Source organism: Ahaetulla prasina, chromosome 4 (assembly GCF_028640845.1).
Source record: "Ahaetulla prasina isolate Xishuangbanna chromosome 4, ASM2864084v1, whole genome shotgun sequence".
NCBI lineage: Eukaryota > Metazoa > Chordata > Lepidosauria > Squamata > Colubridae > Ahaetulla > Ahaetulla prasina.
Window position 1 is genome coordinate 141142314 of NC_080542.1, and position 25701 is coordinate 141168014.

The 25701-nt window shown below is 37.3% G+C and overlaps 2 protein-coding genes across 33 annotated transcripts in view; one reads left to right on the forward strand and one right to left on the reverse strand.

Annotated features, from left to right (window-relative positions):
- KMT2C (lysine methyltransferase 2C) overlaps positions 1-1930 on the forward strand; it is a 190447-nt gene extending 188517 nt beyond the window's left edge. For all 22 annotated transcript variants that reach the window (XM_058183716.1, XM_058183715.1, XM_058183722.1 and 19 more), the window contains one exon: positions 190-1930. In XM_058183716.1, coding sequence (XP_058039699.1) covers positions 190-282 — 93 coding nt within the window. In that variant the 3' untranslated portion in view covers positions 283-1930. The remainder of the gene's footprint in view (positions 1-189) is intronic.
- Positions 1931-2151: 221 nt separating this feature from the next.
- The window catches only part of GALNT11 (polypeptide N-acetylgalactosaminyltransferase 11), a 32964-nt gene continuing 9414 nt past the window's right edge, over positions 2152-25701 (reverse strand). For 3 of the 11 annotated variants that reach the window (XM_058183735.1, XM_058183734.1, XM_058183736.1), the window contains exons 5-12: positions 24854-24979; positions 23659-23908; positions 22542-22659; positions 14253-14405; positions 13155-13373; positions 9185-9289; positions 5555-5692; positions 2152-4432 (exon numbers count right to left, since the gene is read on the reverse strand). In XM_058183735.1, coding sequence (XP_058039718.1) covers positions 4301-4432; positions 5555-5692; positions 9185-9289; positions 13155-13373; positions 14253-14405; positions 22542-22659; positions 23659-23908; positions 24854-24979 — 1241 coding nt within the window. In that variant the 3' untranslated portion in view covers positions 2152-4300. The other 8 variants (XM_058183738.1, XM_058183740.1, XM_058183742.1 and 5 more) reach the window with 8 other exon arrangements.

Here is a 25701-nt window from a genome sequence, read left to right on the forward strand (position 1 = left end):
TGATGGTTGTGAGAAAAATAAGAGGAAGGATTATTCGATATGCTCGCCACCTTGAGTTATTTATAAAAAGGTAGGATGAAAATAAACAGATGGTTTGTACATCTCATTTTTTATACAGATGTTTATGTTGAAAATGCATGTATCTTTTAATTCTGGGATAATAAAGCTAATTGACCGTTTTCATTTCAGCTGTGTTACGACTATAAATTCGATTTTGAAGATGACCAGCACAAGATTGCATGTCACTGTGGGGCTGTAAACTGCCGGAAATGGATGAACTAGATGCATTCCTTACGCCCTCTGAGGGCTGCGTGTCCCAAGAAGAAGTGATTTTTGATGCTGTTCATTTGCAGGGTGGGGATGTGTTATGTGTATGAAAACAATCACTTCTCTCAAGTTATCTCTTCTACTCCAGTGTAAAGTGAGCACCAGAAGCCAGCTGGCAGAATATGGAGTTAGGCCTGGCTTTCAGGCACCCAGAAAGGAAACTGATCTCCAGACCAGTCCAGCACTTTTGATTTCATTAAAAGAGAAATTTCTTTTCACTAAAGAGAAATCGGACTCGGGCAGAGAAGCTGTGGCTGACCTGCTTGAAGGGCAGTGGGGCACTAATGAATGTAGACTGAAATCACCAGCGTAAGGGAGATATCCAAAGTGCTGGCCACAGCCTTACTTACTAAAGGGGCAGGCCCTCTAAAAACAGGAAAAAAAATTAAAAACGTAGACACCACTGAACAAGGAATGTACTGAAATGACTTCCTTAGGGATAGAGCTAAGGGAAAAATAACTTGCACTAAAATACATTTAAAATACTTGATTCCATGAGTCAGTTTATTGTAGTTTTGATTTCTGTAAAATAAGAGAAACTTTTTGTATTTATTATTGAATAAGTGAATGAAGCTATTTTTAAAAGGAAAAGTTAGAAGCCAAGCTGCTGCTGTTACCTGCAGAACTAACAAACCCTGTTACTTTGTACAAAAATGTAAATATTTTGAGGATAAAAGTACAGTATAAAAAAATAGGAATTGACCAAATGCTACCAGATCTTGCAGCAGTTCGGGTGCTTATTAAACTTAGTAGGGATGTTACAATATGATTTTGTGTATTAAACATGTCATTACAATTGTCATGGGTAACCAAAATCTCAATTTAAGAGAGGTTTTACTTTATTTTTTTAATCTTTAAAGCAGGCTCAGTTATGCTGTATTGACTTTTTTTAAAAGCAGCCCTTCAGATTGATTAGAGAGCATGTAAATTACAGCAGTGGTTTTTGTAGATGTTTGAGGAAACTTAAGACTGATCTATTTTATTTGTATTATATTGTTACATCCCTATTTCCTAAATCAGGTTTTTTTTGTGTGTAGAATTTGTGATAACTGTGAATAACTGCTAAAACCACCCAAACTAGATGCTGAACATTGATTTTCTTTTCCAACAGAAATAGTGGAGATTATATGAACTGTTCAGTTTACACTAAAATTATGTAATGAAACTAGGAATGTGTAGTGAGAGCGTAAGTCAATAGCTGCCTTCTTGAAAAGTAAAATCAAGGAAAAAATTATAGAAATTGTGCTTTCAGCTGCAGGACTCTGCCAATAGGATTTTGAAAAAAAAAAGTAATTTAAAATGTGTTTGTATGAATTGTTTTGTTTACATTTCTTTTAAAAAATAAACACTGTTTGTGTTTGCTTGTAGAACCCTAATCAACATTTTGAACCAGGTTAGCTTTTTTATTTTGTACTTTCAATTCTGGTACTGACACTTCACAGTCTAAATATTAAAAAAATGAAGTTTTTTTTGTGTGCACAGCTAAAGTGGACTGTAAAACTGGTAGTATATTCAGTGATACAGTTCTGAACTTGTAATGTATATGGCATGATGTATTTTTATCTTACAGAATAAATCATTGTATATATTTTTCTCTTGATAATAGCTGTATGAAATTTGTTTCTTGAATATTTTTCTTCTCTTGTACAATATTCCAACATCCTACCAGTATTTGTCTTACAGGTTTTTATTCTGTTCTGTATAATAGTTATCTAATGTTGGCAAAAATGATTTTTTGAAGTATACAGAGTGTTATGGGCTTTGAAATTTGTGGAAACAAATTTAGAAAATTGGCATTTACAAATAAAATATTTTACATCTATAAATATTTTAATATTTTCCTTTATGTCAGGATGCAGCACATCCTGAATATATTATCTCCAGGGATACACCAAAGAGGCTGTTTTTGCCATCAAGAAGATATCTTAGATAGCTCAATGCTGTACCCAAATCCCAATTCTACAAAAACAGTTGCATATGTAATATAAAAAGTATAAAAAACATAATTGTGCAGATTATATTTTATGCATAGCAGAATTTACATTTCAATAAACGATCATGCTAGTAGTTTTAGTTAATTTTTTTCCATTTTGGACATCCCTGTCAGCTATATAACATGCTCTATTATTTGGAATTTTTAAAAAAGCCTATTCAAGATTATTGTAACCCTCCCCCCACCCCCAAAGCTTTTGATTATATCTTATGAACAGAGCAGAGTTGATTCTGCATACTTAATTAGGTGTGCAGAGGAACAGAGGATTAGGAAGAGCTTTCTACCACTAACAGAGTGGCTGGTTTCATTGAATTAAAATAAAAGGTACTGTTACAAAAGTTAAAAATCATAACTGACATAAGGTAACCAAGCATTTAATGTACACTAGAGACCAAAGGGACAGTTGCTAATATGAGTGTCAATAACACCTAGTGTTAATAATAAAAAATGCAATACAAAATACATAAAAATGGATATTTGTTTTCTCTCCATGATATTGCAAAGATAAATCATAAAACATTTTTCTAGACATACTTTTTATGTGCAACCTGATTTTAAAAAGGAATATCAAAATCTTAACTAGAAGCTAGTCCCATTCGTAATTTTTAATGTGGGCCTTAAACCTGCACTATCCAGTGTCAAATTCAAGCTTCTCACACATATTTACGTGTATCAATAACTTGTAAAATGATTTGGTTTTTTTTTAAACTTTTCCACGGTGTAGAAATGAGTATGGTAAAAATCAAACAATGGTAAGTCCACAACTTACGATCATCACTTAGCAACCATCTGAAATTACAATTGATCCAAAAGACTTGGATTCAAATTTCTCCAGTCATCTCACCAAAATTTGGGCATGTTTCAAAATAGCTCCACTTACAGCCATCTGCAGCATCCCACAATCATTGACCATGTTTTACGATGGTTTTGCCAAAAACTGACATTTACATCCAATTTTCAGCAAAAATATGTCCATAGAGAAGCTTTGGTTTGCTTAATAACAATTGCTGCAAAATCTTGTAAAATCATTTTGCAACTGTTAAGACATGGAACCGTAATGGGCAGTCTCTATTATAGTCACATATCAAGTTGTGTTATCACATATTACCTGTAAGCTTTTTTAAAATGCTGTTTTGTACTGCATACAGTACAATTTGTACTGCATTCCAAATTGCCTTGGAAGAACAGAAAAGTTATGCCACCTGCCCTTTCCCCTTCATTTGTCAATCATCCTGTCATGCAGAATTTCTCAATCTTAAATTTAAGAGATCTGCATTTCAACTCTCAGAATTTTGCAGGCAACGTGCCAGATGAGCAATTCTGGGAATCAAAGTCCAGATTGTTTCGATGCTGCAAATCCCAGTCACCGCATAGGGTCTTCCTGGCATACAAGGGAGCCTTGGTGGGGGAGCTGCAGCACTTGGGGCTGCACTGAAGCAGGCAAGTGCTACTTGGTCTTCAGAGTCATCAAAATGGCATCTTGAACTGGTTCAAATATTATAGGACATGACAGATGGACATTTAATTAGGTTAAAATTTTAAAAATTATTTACAAAAAAGACAGAATTAAAACATAATTTTCTTCAGAATTCCGACCATAAATTCAAATGAAAGAAGTAATACTTCTGCAAGAAATACTGGCAAAATACGGTAGGTTTCTGACAGACCATTTAGGCCGGCTTCATTAGATGCATCCACCAATTAAATTACATTGTCCTAATTATGACTTAAAATATCTCCGTATACTGTTTGGACTCCAAGGAATGTCATCGCACTTCTACCTCTGCAGAAATAAGGGGCAAGAAATGCAACCACTTCTGCTCCACTTGAAGATTGCCGTGCATTGTGATTTCTATCTTTCATTAAAATAGTTTCCTTTAAGTGTTCAGGGATAGAAATAGCAGCAAGGATTGCCAGCCTTAGAAAATTATGTACTAAGCCAAGAGCCCCTGCACAAGTGGGCATTCCTTGAGGCGGTACTCAATTCTCCAAGCGCCACTGCTGAAGGGAGGAGCCATCGCATATGGCCATGGTGACGTAGCCTTTGAGATTAAGTGGATCAACCATCTTCATGCACTGCCCAACAGATACTTGATACAGCCGATTGTTTTTCTGCAGAGAGAAACACAGCAGGTGAGATAAAACGGTTCCAAACCTATTTTTGCAGCCAAGTTATTCCTTTTGGCAGGCTGATGGCGTTACTTAGGTGCTCCTGTGCCAGCTCTGCCTTTACTAGCAATAGTAACAGCAATAACATTTAGACATATACTGCACCATAGTGCTTTACAAGGAATCTCTGGGCAGTTTACAATGTACACATTTGAATATTGCCCCAAACAATCTGGGTCCTCATTTTACTGACCTCGGAAGGATGGAAGCTAAATCAAACCTGAGCCCACCAGGACACAACACCAAGCAGTGGGCAGAGTTAGCCTGCAATACTACATTTTAACCACTGCGCTACCAGGGCTCTAAAGATTTTACGTTTTAGTCTTCATAAACTACAACTTACTCATCAAAAGATTACTTTAAATAGTCCTGTCAGCATAAAAAACTGATTTGAGACACATATTCCATGCTTTTCCCTATGTCCATGTAAACCTATCCATCTGGTCTTGAAAGGCCCAGTTTTGATTAACAGTACTTTCTTCTATAAATTTTTGCTTCTATAAATTTATTAGTCACCAATAAAATTAAAATACCATGTTATAACTGCCACTTCACAATTCCAGATTTAGACTATGACCACTTCTATTAGTGAATTAAGGCTAGGTATTTTGGCTCTGTCCTATTCCTAAAAAGTATTAGCAGGCACCAGGCTAGAAAACAGGAGACAGTGAGTTTTAGTCCCACTTTAAGCATTGAAACTCAGCTGGGTGATTTTGGACTAGTTCCTTTCTCAGCCCAAATCACCTCACAAGGTTCTTGTGTGGGGAAAAAGAGAAGGAGAAAGGAGTATTTGGGATGTACACCACCAGGAGTTACTTCTAAAGTAATAAAAGTGGAATAAAAACCAAATAAATAAATAAATTGTGCTGAAAGGCAAGGATTTAACTTTTCAAAAAAATCAAACCGTTCAAAACCTTCTCAAGAATATCTAACTTTCACAATAATCTGTGTAAACAGGAACTCATCCGTGCACCAAGAGAACCAATTCTCAAGCTTATATAAACTTCAACAATCTTTAGCCAGAGCTACACTAGATTGAAATTCATCCTGGCAAAATTCACTTACCCCAAGTAGCCATTGCTGGGAGCCTCCTGAACCATGGCATTTCATAAGTCGTGGTGGATCGGATGTGCGCGTTTCAGATACATCCAAACACAAAAGATTATTTAAGATTAATTCATGATCCTCGTTATATATCCATACCTACGAAAATAATTACCAATATTTTAGGAACCAATGAATTGAAGCTGGTTTAATCACAAAGGGGAGAAAACTACACACACTACTCTTTCATTGTGTCAGTATTTTCACTCCATTTTCATCTCCTGCTTTTGTTTTCCACCCTAGAACAAAACTATTTCTTAACTGCAGGGAATGTTATTTAAGATGACATGATGTTGATTACCAAAGGAAATTATGAAGTTAACAAACCAACCAAATCGCTTCTGCTCACTTGACCCTTTGCTGCCATCCAGATGGAACAGCAAGGAAGGTTCCTTTCACACTCCTTTCAGCCTTTCCAAGAATGTTCCACACCCATTTGCACTATTCAGGTGACTCTGAAGGCACAGAGAAACCTCCAAGGGACCTCAACAAAAAAGAGGTGTAATGACCAGATGACTGCAAGGAATAGCAATCCTTCCATGCTCCATCATTTGCTCAAAGTTGAAGAAGCTTCTTGGATGAGAAGCGAAATGTCTTCATGGAAAAACAAAATTCCAGTTTCCTTTTGAAAATGCATTGTTAGGACAAGAAGTCTGTAAGTTTGGCTGTAACAATAAACCAATAGTCTATGGATGAATAGTGAATTAGGACATAAAAACATACCGTACTTTTCAGAGTATAAGAGGCACTTCCCCTCCCCATCAAAAGAGGGTTGAAATATTGGTGCGTCTTATACACTGAATACAGCCATTTTTGCCCTCCAGAAACCCCAGTTTTCCCCCAAAACAGGCCCATTTTCACAAGGCCCGCAGTGTGTTCCTGGGGGCCAGGGAGTGCAAAAACTTTTTTTTACTTGTTTACCTCTTTGAAATCTTGGTGCGTCTTATACTCTGGTGCGTCTTATAGTCCAAAAAATACGGTAATTTCAACACTCAGAAAAAAATCAGTGGGTCTTCTATATGACTTACCTCTTTTCCCACAAGACCATCTTTATCAGCATAAAAATACAGAAAAATTCCCCACCAGCCTCAGCTTCTCATTACAAGGCGACATAAGGAAAAACCATTAGTAGGTCAGAAACACTCCTGTCCACTTTTAAAAATAATTTATAAGCTTTAACCATGGTTTGCTACTGTTTACTAAGCCGGCACTTTTCCATAATGCACCTAAATTCAGATTTTTAACATAGAGATATATTGCTGATCCAAATAGTATCTGGATCTGTATTGCCCTAAGGAGAACTTGACCTAAGAAAGCCGTAAAGCATCCAGAACAATTTTTCTCCATCTAATGCCTCCAGAAAAGCTACAAAACTCAGATTACATCACTAATAGCTCCTAGACCAACAGGCTTCTGTTATCTGAGGATTGTGGAACTTACAGCCCAACAGGTCTAATGGTGCCCAAGTTGGATAAAGCTTATCCTAGAACAGTGATGATGAACCTTTTTGGCACCGAGTGCCAAAACCGGAACATGTGTGCCAGAGCGCCGGAAACCCGAAGACCAACTGGCAGTACTGCACAGAGAGGGCTCTGCGTGCCACCTCCAGCATGCGTGCCATAGGTTCGCCATCAGGGTCCTAAAACATTGATATTCAGGATCTAAATTGGATGGTAGAGGATAGGAAGGCCTGGAGGAATATTGTCCATGGGGTCGCGATGGGTCGGACACGACTTCGCAACTAACAACAACAAAGCCAAAGGACGTGCTCTTAAGATAGGGGGCTCTGCTACCAAATCTTAAGAGGAGCCCTCCATTTATGGATATTTTTTTCTTTTAAAGGCAAGATAAAATCAGCTAGTCATAAGCATTTTGAGGTGAATGATGTTCAAATGCAAATTTAAGCTTGTGTGACAAGTGTCTTGAATACCTTTTGTCTATCTGACAAGGCCAGGTTCTGGCCTGCATTTGCAGAGAGAGCATGAAGGGGAGGAATGGCTCACTAACAGATTTTCCCATTCGAGGAAAATTAGGACTGTTCCTAGCAGGAGTTAAAAGAAGAGAGGCTAATCCTGAAAGGCTCAGGCAACGTAGCTCCTGTTTTTTGAGTGGGGGGCTGCAATAAACTTCAACCTTCTCTTCAGTAAGAAAAAAAGACCTACCGGGCAGTTCTAATACAAACCTCATGGCTTACCTTCACAAACTATTTTTCATCAATTGTTGACAATTCTGAAAGCCAAACATATCAACACTTCTTGCCAGTGTAAATCAGTGTAAATCACTCATTTAGTGAGTCACTAAATGAATGGTTACGTAAACTGAGGATCATGTAATCCCAATTTGTGATCTTCCCAGCTAAATTCCTACAAGCAAAGCCAATGGGGAAGTCAGATTCGCTTAACAACTGCGTGATTCACTTAAATCACTGTAGAGATTTGTTTAACAACCATAGCAAAAAATGTCACAAAATTGGGTGCAATCCACCCAGTATGTTGTGTCTTGTCCGCTCTCACCGCAGCCGGGGTCTGCTTATCTGCTCCCGAACACGAAGGAATGTATGCCTCCCGGCCCCAGTCCTGGCTCCATGCCCAGACAAGCTTCAGAGGAGGGGGCACCTCCCGGTCCCAGCCCTGGCTCCATGCCCAAGCAGGCTGCAGAGGAGGGAGCATCCCCCGGCCCCAGCCCTGGCTCCATGCCCAGGCAAACGGAGCAGCTAGACCCCTCCCCCTCCCCCACAGCATGTGAGCCTGAGGAAAGTTTACTTCCAACAGCTGATTGGAGTGACCCTCGCATCAGAAGATTGGATAGGCGGAGGCAACAGAAGGAAGGGAGGGGCAGGCCTTAATGAGTGCTGAGTCATGGAGCCACACCCCATGGCCTATATAAAGGATCTGCTTTCTGGCAGTCTCTGAGTCAGGCAAAAGTCAAACTTATCTTGCTGAAGTCACTTACTGGTCTCCTGCCTGCTCTGAGGACTTTGCTAGGACTTTGGGCAGAGCTGCAGAGGCAAGCCTGATTCGGATTTCCCTGACCCGGCCGTCAGCGGAGGAGTGGGACACGACACAGTAACTGCCCTGCTCAGCAATGGAAATTCCTGTCCCTATTAGGGCCGTAAGTGGAGGACTACTTTTACTTGGGACCATCTTTAAAAATTACATACAGATAAATATGTCAAATAAAAAAATTCTCTGAACCAATAATGACATGGTATCCTAGGACCTATCTTTTGTTTTGCTGTGAACAACTGAAGCAGGCAAGCCCAACCCATGGCCTATAGCAGGACTTCCACAAGTCTTAAAAGAGCCAAGTTTGCAGACCCCTGGGCAGCTAGTAACCACAAGGTAATGAAAATATTAAAGATAATAAAAATACAAGATAATAAAAATATTAAAAAACAAAAGAATTTTGCTATATTAACTGTATTATATATATTTATAATGCAGCCCAATTTCTCTTCATTCAATGCAGCCCAGGCAAGCAAAAAAGCTTGGACAACGATGGATTAAAATAAGGCAGCCCTCTAGGAAAACAGGAACATGAAATATCAGAGATCAACATTAGCAAAACAATAAGAGGTTCAAGGAAACTTGCCTGATTTTTATTACTGTAGTCACATTCTCTGACCACCACAAGTCCTCCTTTTTGACTCGGGTGGCTTTGCGCCGCCAGACATTTATTAGTGTGAAGGTGATGCAACTATAAGGAAAAGAAACGCAAAAACTGAGAAGAGAACATCCGATGGGAAAAGAGGTCAAATTCTCAATCAGCCTTCCTTCCAACATTCCTATTATATTCTCTAAAAACAAAAGAGTGAGGAACCACAAGGAAGAAGGAGAGGGTTTTTTTTCAAACATAAATTATCAACTAACATTTTCAGCTTTATTTCACTGGGATATTTCACAAATGAAATATTTGTCTCATTCTATCATTAATAGTTGCCATCATCCTGCTGGGCCAAGAATCAGTTTGGCAAAAAAAAAAAAAAAAATACACGATATGCAGGGACGTTACAATCTCTCCCTAAGAGCCATCCGATCACCTACAACTGCAATACTTATGTCGTGAAAAATTGGTTTCTAGCACTGAATTTTTTAAAAAGTGTAGTCATTGGGCCAGTTAGTTTTCTATTCATATACCTGGTGTTTTAAAGCCGCCAAGTAGTAATATTTCTCACGAATTATACTGTCTCCACTTCTAGAAGTAATGTTTCTATAGAAGGACTTTATATCGAAAGTATAGCAGTCACAAGTCAGCACAGACAGGATTAAATTTTACACAATCACGTAACAAATCATCAGCAGTATTAAGAAGGGAGATGGGAATGAAACAGTTAATTATAGGCAAGCTACACAATCCTGGAAGACTGCTTTGTTTATGAGAGTATATATAAGCATCCCAAACAGATTGATAGTATTTTACAAAAATCAGGATATCTGTCTGGACAGCTGGGTTGGATAATCATCAACACACAGACACTATTTGTTCACAAAAGAAGTACAAACATATTCGGGGACTTCATATAAACATAATTTTTTATAGGCTAAAGTACTCAAAACTCATTCTGATACAGTACAACTTGTTTACAAAAAAGTAAAAAATTTTTTATCCAACTCTCACATTCAGCATTTTGTTCCACCATTTCCACTGGATTTAATCAACAGATGGATTTTACTTACGGGACCGCCTGCTGTTACCCTATGCCTCCCACCGACCTGTACGCTCACACAGAGAGGGTCTTCTCAGGGTGCCGTCCGCCAAGCAATGCCGGCTGGCGGCCCCCAGGGGAAGGGCCTTCTCTGTTGGAGCTCCTACTCTCTGGAACGAACTTCCCCCTGGTTTGCGTCAATTACCTGACCTTCGGACCTTTCGCCGTGAATTGAAAACGTACTTGTTCATCCAAGCGGGACTGGCTTAATTCTTAATTCTTAATTTTTTAAATTTTGAATTTTTTGAATTTTAATAATTTTAAATTGGGTATTCTGTTTTATTGGGTCAAATTTGACGGTTTTTAAATTTTTCAGCCATTATAGAATATGTTCTTTTAATTTGTTGTTTTAAAATTGTATATTGCATTGTTTTAAAATTGGCTGTACACCGCCCTGAGTCCTTCGGGAGAAGGGCGGTATAAAAATCTAAATAATAATAAATAAATGAATTTCTTTTCTGGAGAACCACCTTACCTGATCTCAATCAAATTACACTACAGGTAGTCCTCGACTTAGAACCATTTGTTTAGTGACCATTCAAAATTATGATGGCATTGAAAAAAACTGACGTATGACCATTTTTCACACTAACAGCCACTGCAGTAACCCCATGGTCACAACTGGCAGGTGACTTGTATTTATGACAGTTGCAGTGTCCTGCGGTCATGTGACCACCCTTTGTGACCTTCCAATGAGCAAAGTCAATGGAGAAGCCAGATTGACTTAACGACCACCTTACTAACTTAACAAATGCAATGATTCACTTAACAACGGTGGCAAGAAAGATCGTACAATGGGGCAAAACCGTGCTGATTCACTTCACAACTGTCTCACTTAACAACAGAAATTTAGGGCTCAATTGTAGCCGTACGTCAAGAACTACTTGTATATGCTTAGAGATTCCTTCTTCGACAGCATTTTTGACCTCAGTGCTTTTTGACCTCAGTGTAACAAGAAGACAAAATGATGTAATGATGTGATCTTAGCTTAAAGCCATTTTAAAGACTTTTGCTATGAGACCAGAAAATTGTCTTGCACAGCCTATGAAACAGGAATTATTATACATAAAAATCTGATTTTTATGCTAAGCATGAATTAGCCATCCAATTTAATTTATGAAGAGTAGATTCAAAACTAAGAAAAAACAAACTTCTTTGAAAGATGAACATGCTTTCCCAAAAAAAACAACACAAGGAGCTCAACTAGAGACAACCATGAGCCATCGCAGGGAGTTTACTTTCCTTCCCTTTTTTTCCTTGTCCAGAAATCAAAGTCCACTTTGATTCAAATTCAGCCTTAATAGGGAAACAGAAAGAAAATATTTTGTGTTCAGACTCATCCAGCAGCAACAGGGCTCAGGGATTCAACACTGCATGCAGGATAAGAAGAGACCCTGATCAGATAAAATAGTAGCCAAAGACTGAAGTCTGGTAGCGATAAAACATTTTATCTATAATCAAGTGCTCCGGTGGTTAAAATGTTTTCCTATAATTTTGTCTTTCTTCAGTCAGATGTCAAACTTATATCCAGGATTCTCAATTACAGGTACAGTTACAATTACTCTATGGAGGTTGAGAACTGCAGAATTCACACGCACAAAAGATTTAGGGCAACCTGGAAAGGTTTTAACCAACACTGTGGAGACTGTAACATGTTAAGTCACTAATTGATGGGATACTTGTAATCTCTCACACATATAACCTGCTTCTGCAAAAACCATCCCACCTCCCCATCTGCCATAGCTTCATCCCAATCTAAATCCTACTTCAGCTTCACCATTTTGGGCCTCTGATGAACCAAACGCTGAACAAGAGCTTATGCCTTATAATAACATTTATTAGTCTGAAGAAGCGCTAGTGGAGCCCTCCTGATTCTGGGATGGATGCATGGTTTTTGACCGCTTGATTTCTATTAGCTGGTAATTAGAAATTTAGATCTTTTTACCTGAAAGATTTGGCACATTAATAATATAGAATTCCCTACAAGATTATGGCAGCCATTGGAGTAATCGACTTAAAATGGATACTTAACAAGCTTATGGAGGGCTGGCATATAACTGCTATAACAGCTACATAATAAAAGTATTGTATTTTGAAACTTTGCTTTTAAATATGAATAGATAGTAGACAAGAAAACAGGAAGGGCAGTAATTTTTGAAAATCCACCACTGTAACAAAGAAAGAACATTTTAAAAAAAAAAGATGACGATTCCTGGACTTTATAATGTACTCTGCCTAGAATTTAGATTAAAAATTCATCCGTTTTAGAGCACAGGTGCAGATACCAAAATATATCACTTTGATTACTGCTGATTTCTACGTAACTCCTTTGTGTATAAATATATATATAGCTAAGAGAAGCTGTAGGCTTGAGAAGCTATCAGAACAAAAGCTGAGTGTGTACTTTTACCCTGGTAAGTAGGGCAGTGCTCTAGTTACATCATCTACAGATTGATCCAAAAAGGAAGAAAACGTTAGGCGAGCTATTTGCCTCCCCAGGCTGCGTGGCCCTTGCTGATAAAGGAAATCACATGGCAAATGTGCTTATCAAAACCGGATTTCTAAAAAACTGATCACCACTGACCATTCAGTAATTATGTGGGGCTTCTCCCTTAGTTTTTAGTACAAGCTGTAGAAGACATTCAGAAAGATTAAATACTGTTTGCCCAAATAGAAACCAAATGACACAACAGTCAGACATCTTCATCCCAATTACTGCAGTGTATTACTTATTTTAAAGCTAAGTTGCTGTACTGTGCTAATATATTTCCTTTCCCTTCAAATACAACTTTAAAATTTCCACGTCTAGATTGTTAAGAGCTTGGATTTAAGCAAATCTGAAGAACAGCCTCTTACCCTTCCTTGTTGCAGTATTTTTGGCCTTTTCTGTCCTTTATTGAAAAAGACCGGAGGCTGAACCTTGGCATTGGGCCCAGAGATTTGCATCTCTGGATACACATTGTCTAAATACCATTTAAATGATTCGCAGTTCAATTTTTTTCTTAATTCCACACGGTCAGTAATATTCCCATAGTTCCTTGTTCGCAGCTCTGGACGTAAGGCAAAATACTGTTCCTGTTTGAAAAGATTAAAGATAGCAAAGAGAGTCACTGCTATTCCTGTTATGTGAAACTAAGTCTAAGAACAGGCAGTCCTCAATGAACAACTGGTAATTTGTGGACTGATAACTCTGTTGATAAGCAATGTGGTTGTAGGAAGTGTGATGTCATGTGGTGACGTCACGTCACCACAGCAACTTATGCAGCAGTTCTGATTGTGGCTGTTAAGCAAATCCTGAATGGTGTTATGTGATCACCCTTTGTAATCTTCTCTGGCTTTTCATTGACCAGCAGCGAAGGTCACAAATGCTGATTGTGTGTGACCGCAGGACGCTGCGAATACTGTAATTGCAAACCGATGGCCAAGCAGGCATCCAAGTGGTGATTATATGAGGCTACAGTGGCCACAAATAAGAGGACCAGTTGTAAGTCTCCTCATTCAGCCTTGCTGTAACTTCAAACGGTTACTAAATGAGTGATCGTTAAACAAGGACTACTGGTGACAATGGCATTAGTGGGTGGGGGGTGGAAACTGATTCCTCTGAGCTATACATTCAAATTCTTTCCTCAGCTAAAAATTACAAAATACTACTGAAAAAAATTAAGGTTTCATATTGTGTTTCCAATATTTATGCCTCTGTTCCCTTCCCATATGACATGTGTCCAAATTTCCCGAGACAATCTAATAAACAAAAGCACTAATACCCTGGAAACGGAAGATATAACAATGTTTATTTCCTCTAACAGCCGTTAATTTAACAGATTTTTTTCAGAAAAGTGGGAACAATTCCTGGGTCCTTCTTTTGCTCCCTTCACAGGAGCGCTGAGGTATATTTCTTCTCCCACCCAACCACCCTACCTCACCCAGTAATATATATAGCCATGACAGCCTTGCCTTGTATTCATCCATCCACACATGCGCGAGGCGTAGAGAATTATGTGCCATGGTGTCCTGCCCACCTGGAGACCCATAAGGACGCCTTTTACGAAAGATGTGCCCTACTCTGGAGCAAGGGATGATGAGAAGTTTGCCTCCACACATCCAAATCTGTTCGGAAATAGGAGGACTTAGTAAAATATTTGTACTGAAGGCAGTTGACATTACACATAAGTTTCTAAAAAGGTTTGCATATTTGCATAACTGTTACACTTGGATCTTATTAATAGCTGAATGATCTCATTCAGGACGGCAACTGTCTTCAAATTGTTCAGCCCCATACTGCTCTTCCAATAGCCCAGAAAGAAAGAAAGGAGTTTCTATTATACAGGTAGTCCTTGACTTACAACAATTCATTAAATGACTGTTCAAAGTTAGAACGGCACTGAAAAAAGTGACTTTATGACCATTTATCACGGTTATACCCTTTGCAGCATCCTCATGGTCACGTGACCATAATTCAGACGCTTGGCAACTGGTTCATATTTACAACCATTGCTGTGTCCCAGGGTCATGTGATCACCTTTTGCGACCTTCCAACAAAATCAATGGGGAGGGGCGTGGCCATGACCGTGGTGGGGTGAGGACCTTTCCTTCACTTCATAGGGCTTATTAATGAAGATTTATGAAGATTTACGTGTTTGGAATGCACCGTTATGGACTAAAGTTAATATAATCGTGAAGTGAAAGTGTTAACAGCCCAGCAGACTGAATTTAAAACCGGTAGGTCATCTGAAACTGTTTGAATTATGAGTTTTTACAGCGTGAGGGTGACGAGCCTGTCGGCAGACACGATTGAGTTTGGTATAAATTGCTTGCTTTTATCTCTTGCTTTTGCTTTTACAAACATCGTGTTCTGTGTTTTACTGCCGAGGCCAAGGTGTGAATACTAAAGATTGAATTTGCTAATGAGAAGAGTTTAATTGAAGATTAAATTGATCTTTTGTGTGGGAAAACTTGACCGGAGCAGCAGGATTTTACTGGGCGTTGCCTTCCAACGGACTATTTTTTTTAAAGAGGAAATTAACAGCTTGTTTATGCACTTTTATGATCACAGATAACAAAAGGAAAGAATTTTTCTCCGAAGTTTAAGTTGGAATGAAGCAGTAAATTTTTTCTTTTCCTTTGCTGATGTGGAGAAAAAATGGCGCTGATTATTGTTTGAAAGCTGTGAAGTTATCTGCGTTCTCTATGGAGTGACTATGAATTACAAGCTGTTGAGAAATAAATTGAGTGCAAAATAAGCTGCTTCGGCTTCAATGAAAAAATTGCTGTCCCTTGATCTTCATTAAGACCCTCTGCAAAAGTGATTTGAAATACTAGCTTGAAAACTTTTTAAAATGACTCAACAACCTTCAGAAATGCAGCAAGTTGCTGCGGCTTTAAACAAAATTGGGGAAAAAATAGCAGGATTATCGGAGCGTATGGATAATTTGACATTGGAAATGAAAAAAATGAAACAAGAAATGAATGAAAATTTTGCAAAGCAAACAGTGGAAATGACAATTATTAAAGATGAACTTGAGCAGATTCATGTACATGATGCAAAAGTGGATCGGCAAATTGGTGAAATATTTTACAAAAATGAGCAGCAAGACAAGAGAATTTGTCTCCTGGAAGAAGAAATGAGGAAATACAATTTGTTATCCGAGGAATTCAAGAAGAAAAGGTAGATAATTTGAAACAGCGGGTTTTAAAATGGATTAATGATCTTGATACGCAAATTATGTTTACAATAACAGATCTGGCAAGTGTTTTTAGAATTGGATATAGAAGGCAAAATGGTTCCAACAGGAATGTGCTTGTCAGGTTTGCAAATCTTAGTGATAAGCTGGAAGTTATGGCCAAGGTGAGAGAGATGGGAGATGCTTCGAAGTTTGAAGGGAAGACTATTCAAGTCTTCCCGGATATATCAAGAGAAGAAAGGGCATGGAGATTTTTTTTAAAACCAATTACAAAGGTTTTGAGAGATAATGGAATTAAATATAATTGGAGGCCACCACAACAATTGAAATTTTTTTATAAAGGAAGGATGCGTACAATTACCCCAGACATAGATGCAATACTATATTTACAGGAGCTTGGACTGATCAAGGAGGAGGATTTAATGGAGATAAAAGATCAAATGCTTAAGATGGGTGGAATACACGTGGAAACATCAACTCCAGAAGAAGAAAAAGGGGCTATTGGGGGGCAAGACCCTAAAGGGTTAAAGAGGAAAGAAATATCACCTGTGTTGGTTGAACAGAAGAAAAGTCGTGAGGATACAGCAGGAGAAGAAGCAGATAAGAGTCTTGGAAAATACGAAGCTGAATGCGGGAGAGAGCTACCAGTTTCTTTTTTTTTTGAGTGACGAATTTAAATAGACAGCCCGAAAGAAGTGACCCGGACATTGGCACGTCCCCTCTCCCCCATTCTCTTTATAGAGGCAAAACCGATGAGGGTGTGGGGGAAGAAGATTGTTTGTTTTTTATTGTTTGTTTTGTCTTTTGTCTTTTTTTGTTTTTTTTATGTTAAATGTTTGTTATATGGGAGTTTAATGTTGGGTTTTGGGCACAGAAAGGAAGAGGCAGGGATAGGATTGAAAAATTTACAGTTTAAATGGGAGTCATAAAAATAATGTCATGGAATGTGAAGGGTACAGGGAATCAGATTAAAAGAAGAAGATTGGAATTTAAGATTAAAAGAGATTTACCAGATATTTTATTTTTACAAGAAACCCATCAGAAATCTGAAGATTCAAATAGAATGTATATAAAAGGTATGCAAATATATGAAAAAGCATTTGGAACTTCAAAAGCTAGAGGAGTTGCAACATTGATATCAGATAGGGTGTATTTTGAAAAACATCAGGTAATTTTGGATGAGGATGGAAGATATGTAATAATTGTGGGAAATCTTAATGAGGAAAAAGTGACACTTGTTAATTTATATTTACCGAATGAGAAACAAAGAGAATTTCTTGAAAAAATAACAAAAATTTTGGAGAATGAAAGTGTAGGGAAAGTAATTGTGGCTGGGGATTTTAATTTAATCAGAGATAAAATAGATAGTACTAACCCCACTCGTTGTGGAGGAGCAAATAAAATGGGGATTTTAAATACGTGGATGCTCCGAAACAGTGTAGTGGATGTGTGGAGAGAGGTTAAAGGAACTGAAAGAGTATATACTATTTTCTCTAAGATATATAATACATATTCCAGAATTGATTATATTTTTCTCTCTAAAGATTTGCTGAACAATGTGGATAAGGTAGAGGTGGGAATTTTTAAAGATTCTGATCATGCAGAAGTTATAGTGGATTTAGATTTTAATTTTGAGAAAAAAAGAAGTTATTGAAGATATGAGGAGAAACTGTATAAAAATGAAAAGGATAAAAAATGGATACTTAAAAAATTGGAGGAAAGTTGGAGACTAAATGATAATGGGGAGGTTAAATTTGAAATGGTTTGGGATGCGATGAAAGTGGTGTTTAGAGGGGAGAGTATTAAATTATCAAGTAGGAAATATAAAAATTATAAAATTAAAATGGAAAGGGATAAAAATCAGATTAAAGAATTAGAAAATCAATTTTTGCTTACTAAAGAAAAAAAATCCTTGAGGAGCTTAATATGTTAAGAAATAAAATGATAGAAGAAGATACAGAGTTGGTAAAAAGAAATTTGAGATATTTAAATAGGAATTTTTTTGAATTTAGTAACAGAAACTTCTAAGTTAATGGCAAAGATGGCGAAAAATAAAAGAGAGAAGAGAGAAATTGGAGCTTTGATAGATGATAAAGGTATAAGATATTACAAAAAATTAGAAATGTGAAGTGGTTAGAAACTTTTTTCAGAATCTATATTCAAAGAAACCAGTTAATCGGGGAAAATTGCAAAGTTATTTAGAAAAATATGTGTTGAAAATTGATCAAACATATAAAGAATTGATGGAAGAAGATATAACACAAGATGAGATTAATGGAGATATACAAAAAATAAAATTAGGGAAAGCTCCAGGTGAGGATGGATTACCTGCTGAGTTTTATAAAGAATTTAAAGAATTAATAATACCAAGATTGCAGAAATTATTTAATGGAATATTACATGGTGGAGAAGTTCCTTCGTCATGGAATAGAACGGTGATATCCCTAATTCCTAAGCCAGATAAAGATTTAGAAAGGATTGAGTCCTATCGGCCCATTTCTTTAATTAATCAGGATGCAAAGATATTTACTGCTATTATAAGTAATAGATTAAGTAGATTTATAGATAGATATATAAGTTACAACCAAGTAGGTTTTGTGAAGGGCAGATATATGAGTGATATTGTTAGAAGAGTATTAAATATTATAGATGTAGCTGAACATAATGGTGATAAAATTGGTATAGTATCATTGGACATTTTTAAAGCTTTTGATTCTGTACAATGGGAAGCTATTAAAGTAATTGTGGAGGCTTTAGTAACAAGTTTATACATGTTATTTCAAAATTGTATCAAAAAAGTAGTGCAAGAGTGAAGGTGAATGGAATATTAACTGAAGAGATAAAATTAGAAGCGGGTACGAGACAAGGATGTCCCTTGTCCCCAACATTATTTTTATTGGCTATGGAAATCTTGACAAAAATGATAGAAAAAGATGAAGAATTAGAAGGATATAAGGGATATAAGATAAATTTGTATGCGGATGATACTTTAATTATTTTGAAAAATATAGAGAAAGACCTGAAAAAGATATATAAGCATTTGAAAGAATTTGAGGAAATGACAGGTCTGAAAGTAAATTGGTCAAAATCAGAATTATTGATGGATAGTAATGGTAATGAGCGCGAGAATATGCAAGAGCAATTTGGGATAAGGATTAAAAATACATTGAAATATTTGGGTATAGTGCTTTCACTCAAGGTTAAAGAATTGAAAAAACTTAATTATGATGTGGTGATGAATGAAATTGAGAAGAAGATAGATAAATATAAAATGTTAAAGTTGTCTTGGTTTGGTAGAATTGCAATGTGTAAGATGATGTTGCTGCCCAAGTTTAATTTTTATTCGAGATGCTACCATTAAATTTGACAGAGAAAGATATTGAAGGATATCAGAAAAAATTAGACAAATTTTGCAATGGTGGGAAAAGACCTAGATTAGTGAAGAAAATGTGGTATCAAAATCAAAAGGAAGGTGGATTAGGAATCCCCAAATTATTTAATTATTACTGTGCATATGGTATCCGGATAGTGGTAAAAATACTTAAAGGTGAAGATAATCATTGGAGAGATTTAGAGTTAAGGGATATAGAGAAATTTGGATCAAGGTGGTTTTTAGATAAAGCAAACTCAAAATGTGTAATTAGAAGTTATTGGCTAAAGGGATTAAGTAAAATGTGGAATAAATTTGTTAAAATTTTAATTCCGGATATAGTCTTTTTGGGGAAGACAATTGGAAATTGGCCAATTAAAAATAATACAAGACGTAATGAAGTGATTAAAGATGAAAATATAGAAACTATTAGAGATTGGTTAAAAGTTTTAGAAAATGAAAGGAGGAACAAAGAAATTATTGAAAAATTAGGGTTAAACTGGTTTGAAAAAATACAGATAGAAAAATGGACAAAAAAATTAAGGGAAAACTATTCGATAAATAGATGTGAAACTGAATTTGAATATTTAGTATCTCGGATTATGAAAGATGAAATTGGGCTAAAGGGACTCGTTAGCAGGGTTTATAAGATTATAAACTCTGATGAAAAACTACAAAGAGTGATGAGGACAAATTGGGAAAAAGATCTTAATATTGAAATACCAGAGTCAGATTGGAATGTGAATTGGAATAGTAGAATTATGAGAACTTTATCTATAAGGATTAAAGAGCATAATTACAAAGTTGTTTGGAAATGGTATTTGACTCCAGTAAGATTGTCACAAATGGATAAAAAAATTAGTAAAAAATGTTGGAGATGTGAGATGGAATTGGGGACTTATGAACATATGTGGTATAAATGTGATAAGGTTAAAAAGTTTTGGCAACAATTGGAGAAAATGATATTTGAAATGATGGGGAAAGTAATAACATTGAGAGTGGAAACTATATTATTGTTGGTAATTAAGGAAATAGAATTAACAAAATATGAAAAAGAATTGATTAGAATTATGATTATAATAGGTAGAATTATAATAGCTAGATATTGGAAACTAGATGTGATTTTTAGAATAGAAGAGTGGAATTCTGAAATGTGGAAATTAGCTTTAAATGATAAAATGACATGTGATATTAAAATTAGAAGTGGTGTGTATAAAGAAGATATTTTCTGGAAGATTTGGAAACCATTCGTGGACTATGCGCTTGGAACATTGGACGCCTCGGTACCTGTACCTCGAGAACGTGGATTTTGGCAATCATGAGGACATATCCGAAGACCCAAATCTTCCTTTTTTTATGTATAGCACAAGGGTGGAATAATGTATTTTCTTTTCTGTTTGTGATGTTAGAAAAAAGTAATAAAAATATTAAACAAAAAACAAAAAACAAAATCAATGGGGAAACCAGATTCACTTAACAACCGGGTTACTAACTTATCAACTGGAGTGGTTCACTTGAGACAAAAAAAGGTTGTAAAATGGAGCAAAAGTCACTTAATAAATGTCTCCCTTAACAACAGAAATCTTGGGCCCAATTGCGATGGTAAGTTGAGGACTACCTTTATTGTTAAAGCCCTCTATGGCAGGGGTCTCCAACCTTGGCCACCTTTAAGACTTGTGGACTTCAACTCCCAGAATTCCTCAGCCAGCAAAGCTCTATGGCATCGGTCCAAGATATCTGAGGAGCTGTCTTTCCCCTATAGCAGAGGTGTCAAACTCTAGGCCAGCCCTCAGGGTGCTTTGATCTGGCCCATGGGTCCATCCTGGACACAGCAAAGGAGCGGCCCATGGTGCCTCTGCCAGAAAAAATGGAGCTCGGGAGGGCCACCTGCCCACCCTGACCACGCCCAGCCCCGGCCCCCTGAGGTCAAACACAACCCTGATGCAGCCCTCAATGAAATACGAGTCTGACACCCCTGCCCTATAGGGTGAGCCTGCCCAACTTGTCCTGGCAGAAGGGGCAACTGTGGACACCATCAGCCAAGGAATACCTTACCACAGGAGGCAAGATCTGACTCCTCTGGTTCAGCCTTCAGGAAAAGCCTTAAAATCTGATTATGCCGACTGGCATGGCATCCTGAAAGAGAAACTACTGGCTGGAGGGGGTTTGTACATTAGGAGAGAAGACACAACCAATGCTCTGCACCATTCCCATGGTTTTTAGTCTGTTTCAATCTTCTGTAATTTTAATCTCTTTCTATATTAATTCTTAATATTTTATATCTAATCCCTTTTTATGTTTTATGTTTTTATATCTGTATGTTTTATTATGTTGTAAGCTGTTCAAAGGTGCCTTAAACCCTGAGATGTGTGCCATATAAATTTAATAAATTACACAATAAATTACCAAGAAGACATATGGATCTCTTTTTATAATAGCACGCAATCCAATATTTGCTTATTTCCCACAAACTGAAGTTATTTATTTAAGAATAGGCTTTATATAACTATTTTACAAATTATTTTGCAGCTCAATTTCACTGGGTAGCACAATTCACAACATCTCTGAGAACACTGCAAACAATCAAAGTTTTCTGAACTCATCATCAAATTATTTTCACTCCAGAAATATGTTCAATTGCCTAAATTCAAGCCATGTCTTTTTGTAACGAAAGCCCCATAAACTGTATGACTCTCAGTTCTTTATAACCGTTATATATAATATATATTTATATCTTATCTTATATAAAGTATATATACAAAACAGATGGTAGCTAGCTAGATAACTAGATAGCAAGAGATAGAAGTATCTCTTATAACATTTCTTCCTGCTTTGAGATAAATAATATTTCAATTACTCTCACAATTAATTTCATGTATGCTAGATAATTTTTTTGGTATGTTGCAATGGATTCTTTACCTAAAATAATCTCAGAGAAATTATTATTCTAGATTACTGTTTAGCTTTTCGGAGGGGTTTTTTTATTGTTTGTTTTTTGAAACTAACTTCATCTTGGCAGAGGCCTTTCTAGCTATTTAAAATAAGAAAAATTCATGCTACTAGTGTCTTCAATGCTGCAGAAAGTGATCACCCAACAATGATGTGCAAACACTCCTGATTCTGAAAGTAGCCTCCATCAATCATCCAAGAACGAAAAAAAATGCCCACTAGTAAATCCCAAAACAAACATACCCGAAATGATATTTCCAGGTTTTCCCCTCCCCAGATGTCCATGCCGCTGTCATACTGTCCAAGCGCATTGAAATACTCTCTGTCCATTGCGAACAGGCCTCCTGCCATTGTGGGAGACCTAAGATGAAAATGAAACCTTTAGCAAAGTCAACCCCTGGTAGAAGTGGAAGTAAGAAAGAGGAAACACTACAAAGGACTTCCTAGGTCAAGAAGACACTTAAATCTAACCAAACCCCTTGCTTGGAGCCACCTCAAGAGGCAACAGTGATCATCGCATGAAGGGATCAGGGCTTGGCCACCCAGTGCGACCTTGATCAAACATGGCTCTGCAGGCAAGTGGCCAGAGTGCAGCCAGGAGCTATCGATTTGGCCCTCTAAGACAGTCCCAGTTTCTCATGTGGCCCCTTGGGAATACTGCCCATCCCTGCTCTACATTCTACTTCTATGGTTTCATAGGGATGGCAACAGAGAGCAAGGTCTTGCTGCCTTGTAAATTTAATAGATAAAATAAAAGAAGTAGTTGATCATAAGCGTAACAAAAACAAGAGAGAACAAATTTTATTATTTACTGAACAAGACTCTATTGTTAACACCTTTTTTTAAAAAAATAAAAATGGAATTATTCCAAAGTTCTGGCTTTAAATCTTTAGTTAAACTGAAGCAGTTTCCCTGGGGATGTACTATAAGTGAATATTAATTAATATACATTAATGAATAACTACTGAGGGTACTGACGTTGTCTTCCCCCCAGCCTTCATTTTAAAATTCCATGTAAAATTGAATGTCTGTAGTTTGGCATGATACGGTCATTGTATTTTTATCCCACTCCTTTGGTTGAAGGAACTCGTAAAACCTCTTTTCTGGTTTTAAGTGAAGCTGTTCACCCCATTAGAGCAGAGTTCCCCAGTTCTTTTATGGGCTGGCAGCCCAGAGGGAGGGGCAGGCGCCTTTACGCACGTATGCGCACAAACAAAAGAAGCCACTATTACAAGGGGTGTGTGTGTGCGCACACACGCACGCATTGGCCAGCCACTCACATGGCCTGGAGGCCAACAAACCCACAGGTTGGGGGGGGGGGCTGCATTAGAGGATGGTATTTGAAACTGGGATGTCTCACCTGATGGGAGCAATGGCTTGTTCGGGTCCTCCCAACTCCGACAAAGGAACAAGATCCCATTTAAAGTGAAGGCCCCAGTTGAACCCTCCACGGACAACAGGAGAAGAGCTGTATGTCAGTGTGTCCGCACTGATGATATCAATCACAGGACAAACAACTGTTCTGCGGGATTCCTGGATGGGTGTCAGCAATGGCTGCAGCCACATCTCATTCACTTCACAGTGGCTGTCCAGAAACACAAGAACCTTTCCTGAGAAAGTAAAAGCAGAAGAGGCACATGAGATACAGAATGACCAAGTAAGAGAGTTGGAAGGGACCTTGGTGGTCTTCTAGTCCAACCCTCTTTTCAGGCGGGAAACCCGATATCATTTCAGACAAATGGTTGTCCAATCTCTCTTGAAAAATTCCAGTATTGGAGCACCCACAATTTCTGGAGGCAAGCTGTTCCACCAATTCATTTTTCTGTTAGAAAATTCCTCCTTAGTTCTAGCTTAGTTCTCTCCTTGATGAGTTTCCATGCAGTGCTTCTTGTTCGTGAAGAGACAAGAATGGAAGAGACTACCCAGAAGCCCTCCTGAGGACACCATCACCTCAAGAATCTAATTTACACGAGAATATTATGACATTTGCACCTTTCAGCATGAGTAAGAGAAACTGAGAATTAATACTGAGATTGACTGATAGAAAAAGAAACAGCGGGAGAAAAATCTCTCAAAATTAATGGGAAATTATGTTTAACTGGAAGGTACAGAGTGAACTAGTTTTGTAGCCAGAGATATTGTGGGCTTGGTTCCAAAATACTGCATTAAAGCATCTTTTGGGGTTTTCAGTGCATGTGAAAATTGTATTTATATTATATTATGTTCTATTAAGCGTCCAATTTCATTATGTCTAAAATAAGGTACACAGCTTAATTAAAAATACTTCAGAGCTTCAGTAGTTATAGCCTTTTTGGTGCTGGAGGGTCTTATAAAAAATGCATTATCAGTGAGTCTAATGAAATGAAATGCAATAAAATAAGGTATGCCTGTATTTCTATATATTTTACTTTTGCTGGAAATTGTTAGGTACAAAGTGATAAACCTTACTATTCCCAATAATTCCATTAGGAAGGGCTGAAATGCGCACAAGGATATAAAATTACTACTTAAAGGCACAAGGTTAGTGTATTGCCTGCATTAGTGCTGGATGTTACCTGTAGCATGGGACGCTCCAACCATTCTCCCTCGAATTAGCCCTTCGCGTTTTTCATTTCTTACTAGTTTCACTTTATTTGGAAGATTTTTCGTTAAATATATGTCCAAGTCTTCTTTTAAGTCAGCTACAACAGAAGAAGGAAGGATGGGGGGAAATGCTTTATAGTCATCCTAAACCTTTCCTGCTACTTCTCACATTTCTTCTATTTTAAAAGGCTGGCAAAACAAACTTGAAACGAAACCCAACAGCTGCGACAATTGTTAATTGTTCTTCCTTGTGGAAGGAAATGAGATAGCCGACTAATCCTAGTGGCACGTCTCTTCTCTAATAAAGACTAGAATTTAGAAAGTTATGTCAGTATCCAGGGCATAATTAGAAATGCAAGAGAGCAGAGAATCAATCAGACTACCATTTAATGGACAGAATTCCATTTCTGGAAGCAACTTGGGTAGCCCATGCTGTGTATCCTTAAGAGCTTTTCTGCAAAAGAATTCCCTAGTGGAGGGTGGCATGCAAAAGATTTGGGACATTTTGCACTTGAAAAGCTGTGTCAAGTTTGAAATGCTCTGTTCAGTAATCGAGCAGCTGCCCTGAACATTCCACAAGCATTTTGAACTTGAAATGTCTCTCTTGTGTGTTCAATACACCTGTTTTAAAGAGATCTACTGGGCTCAAAATACTTCCATAATGGCTGGAACCCTGTCAAAATATTTCCAATAATGCTGGAACAACCTGTTTCAAATACCAAACAACTGGTCAAAATCTGAAGTAGTTGTACACTCAATACTATTGTTCTTATTTATTCCAGGGAGCTGAGATTGAGACAATAAAACCTACAGCAGGGTC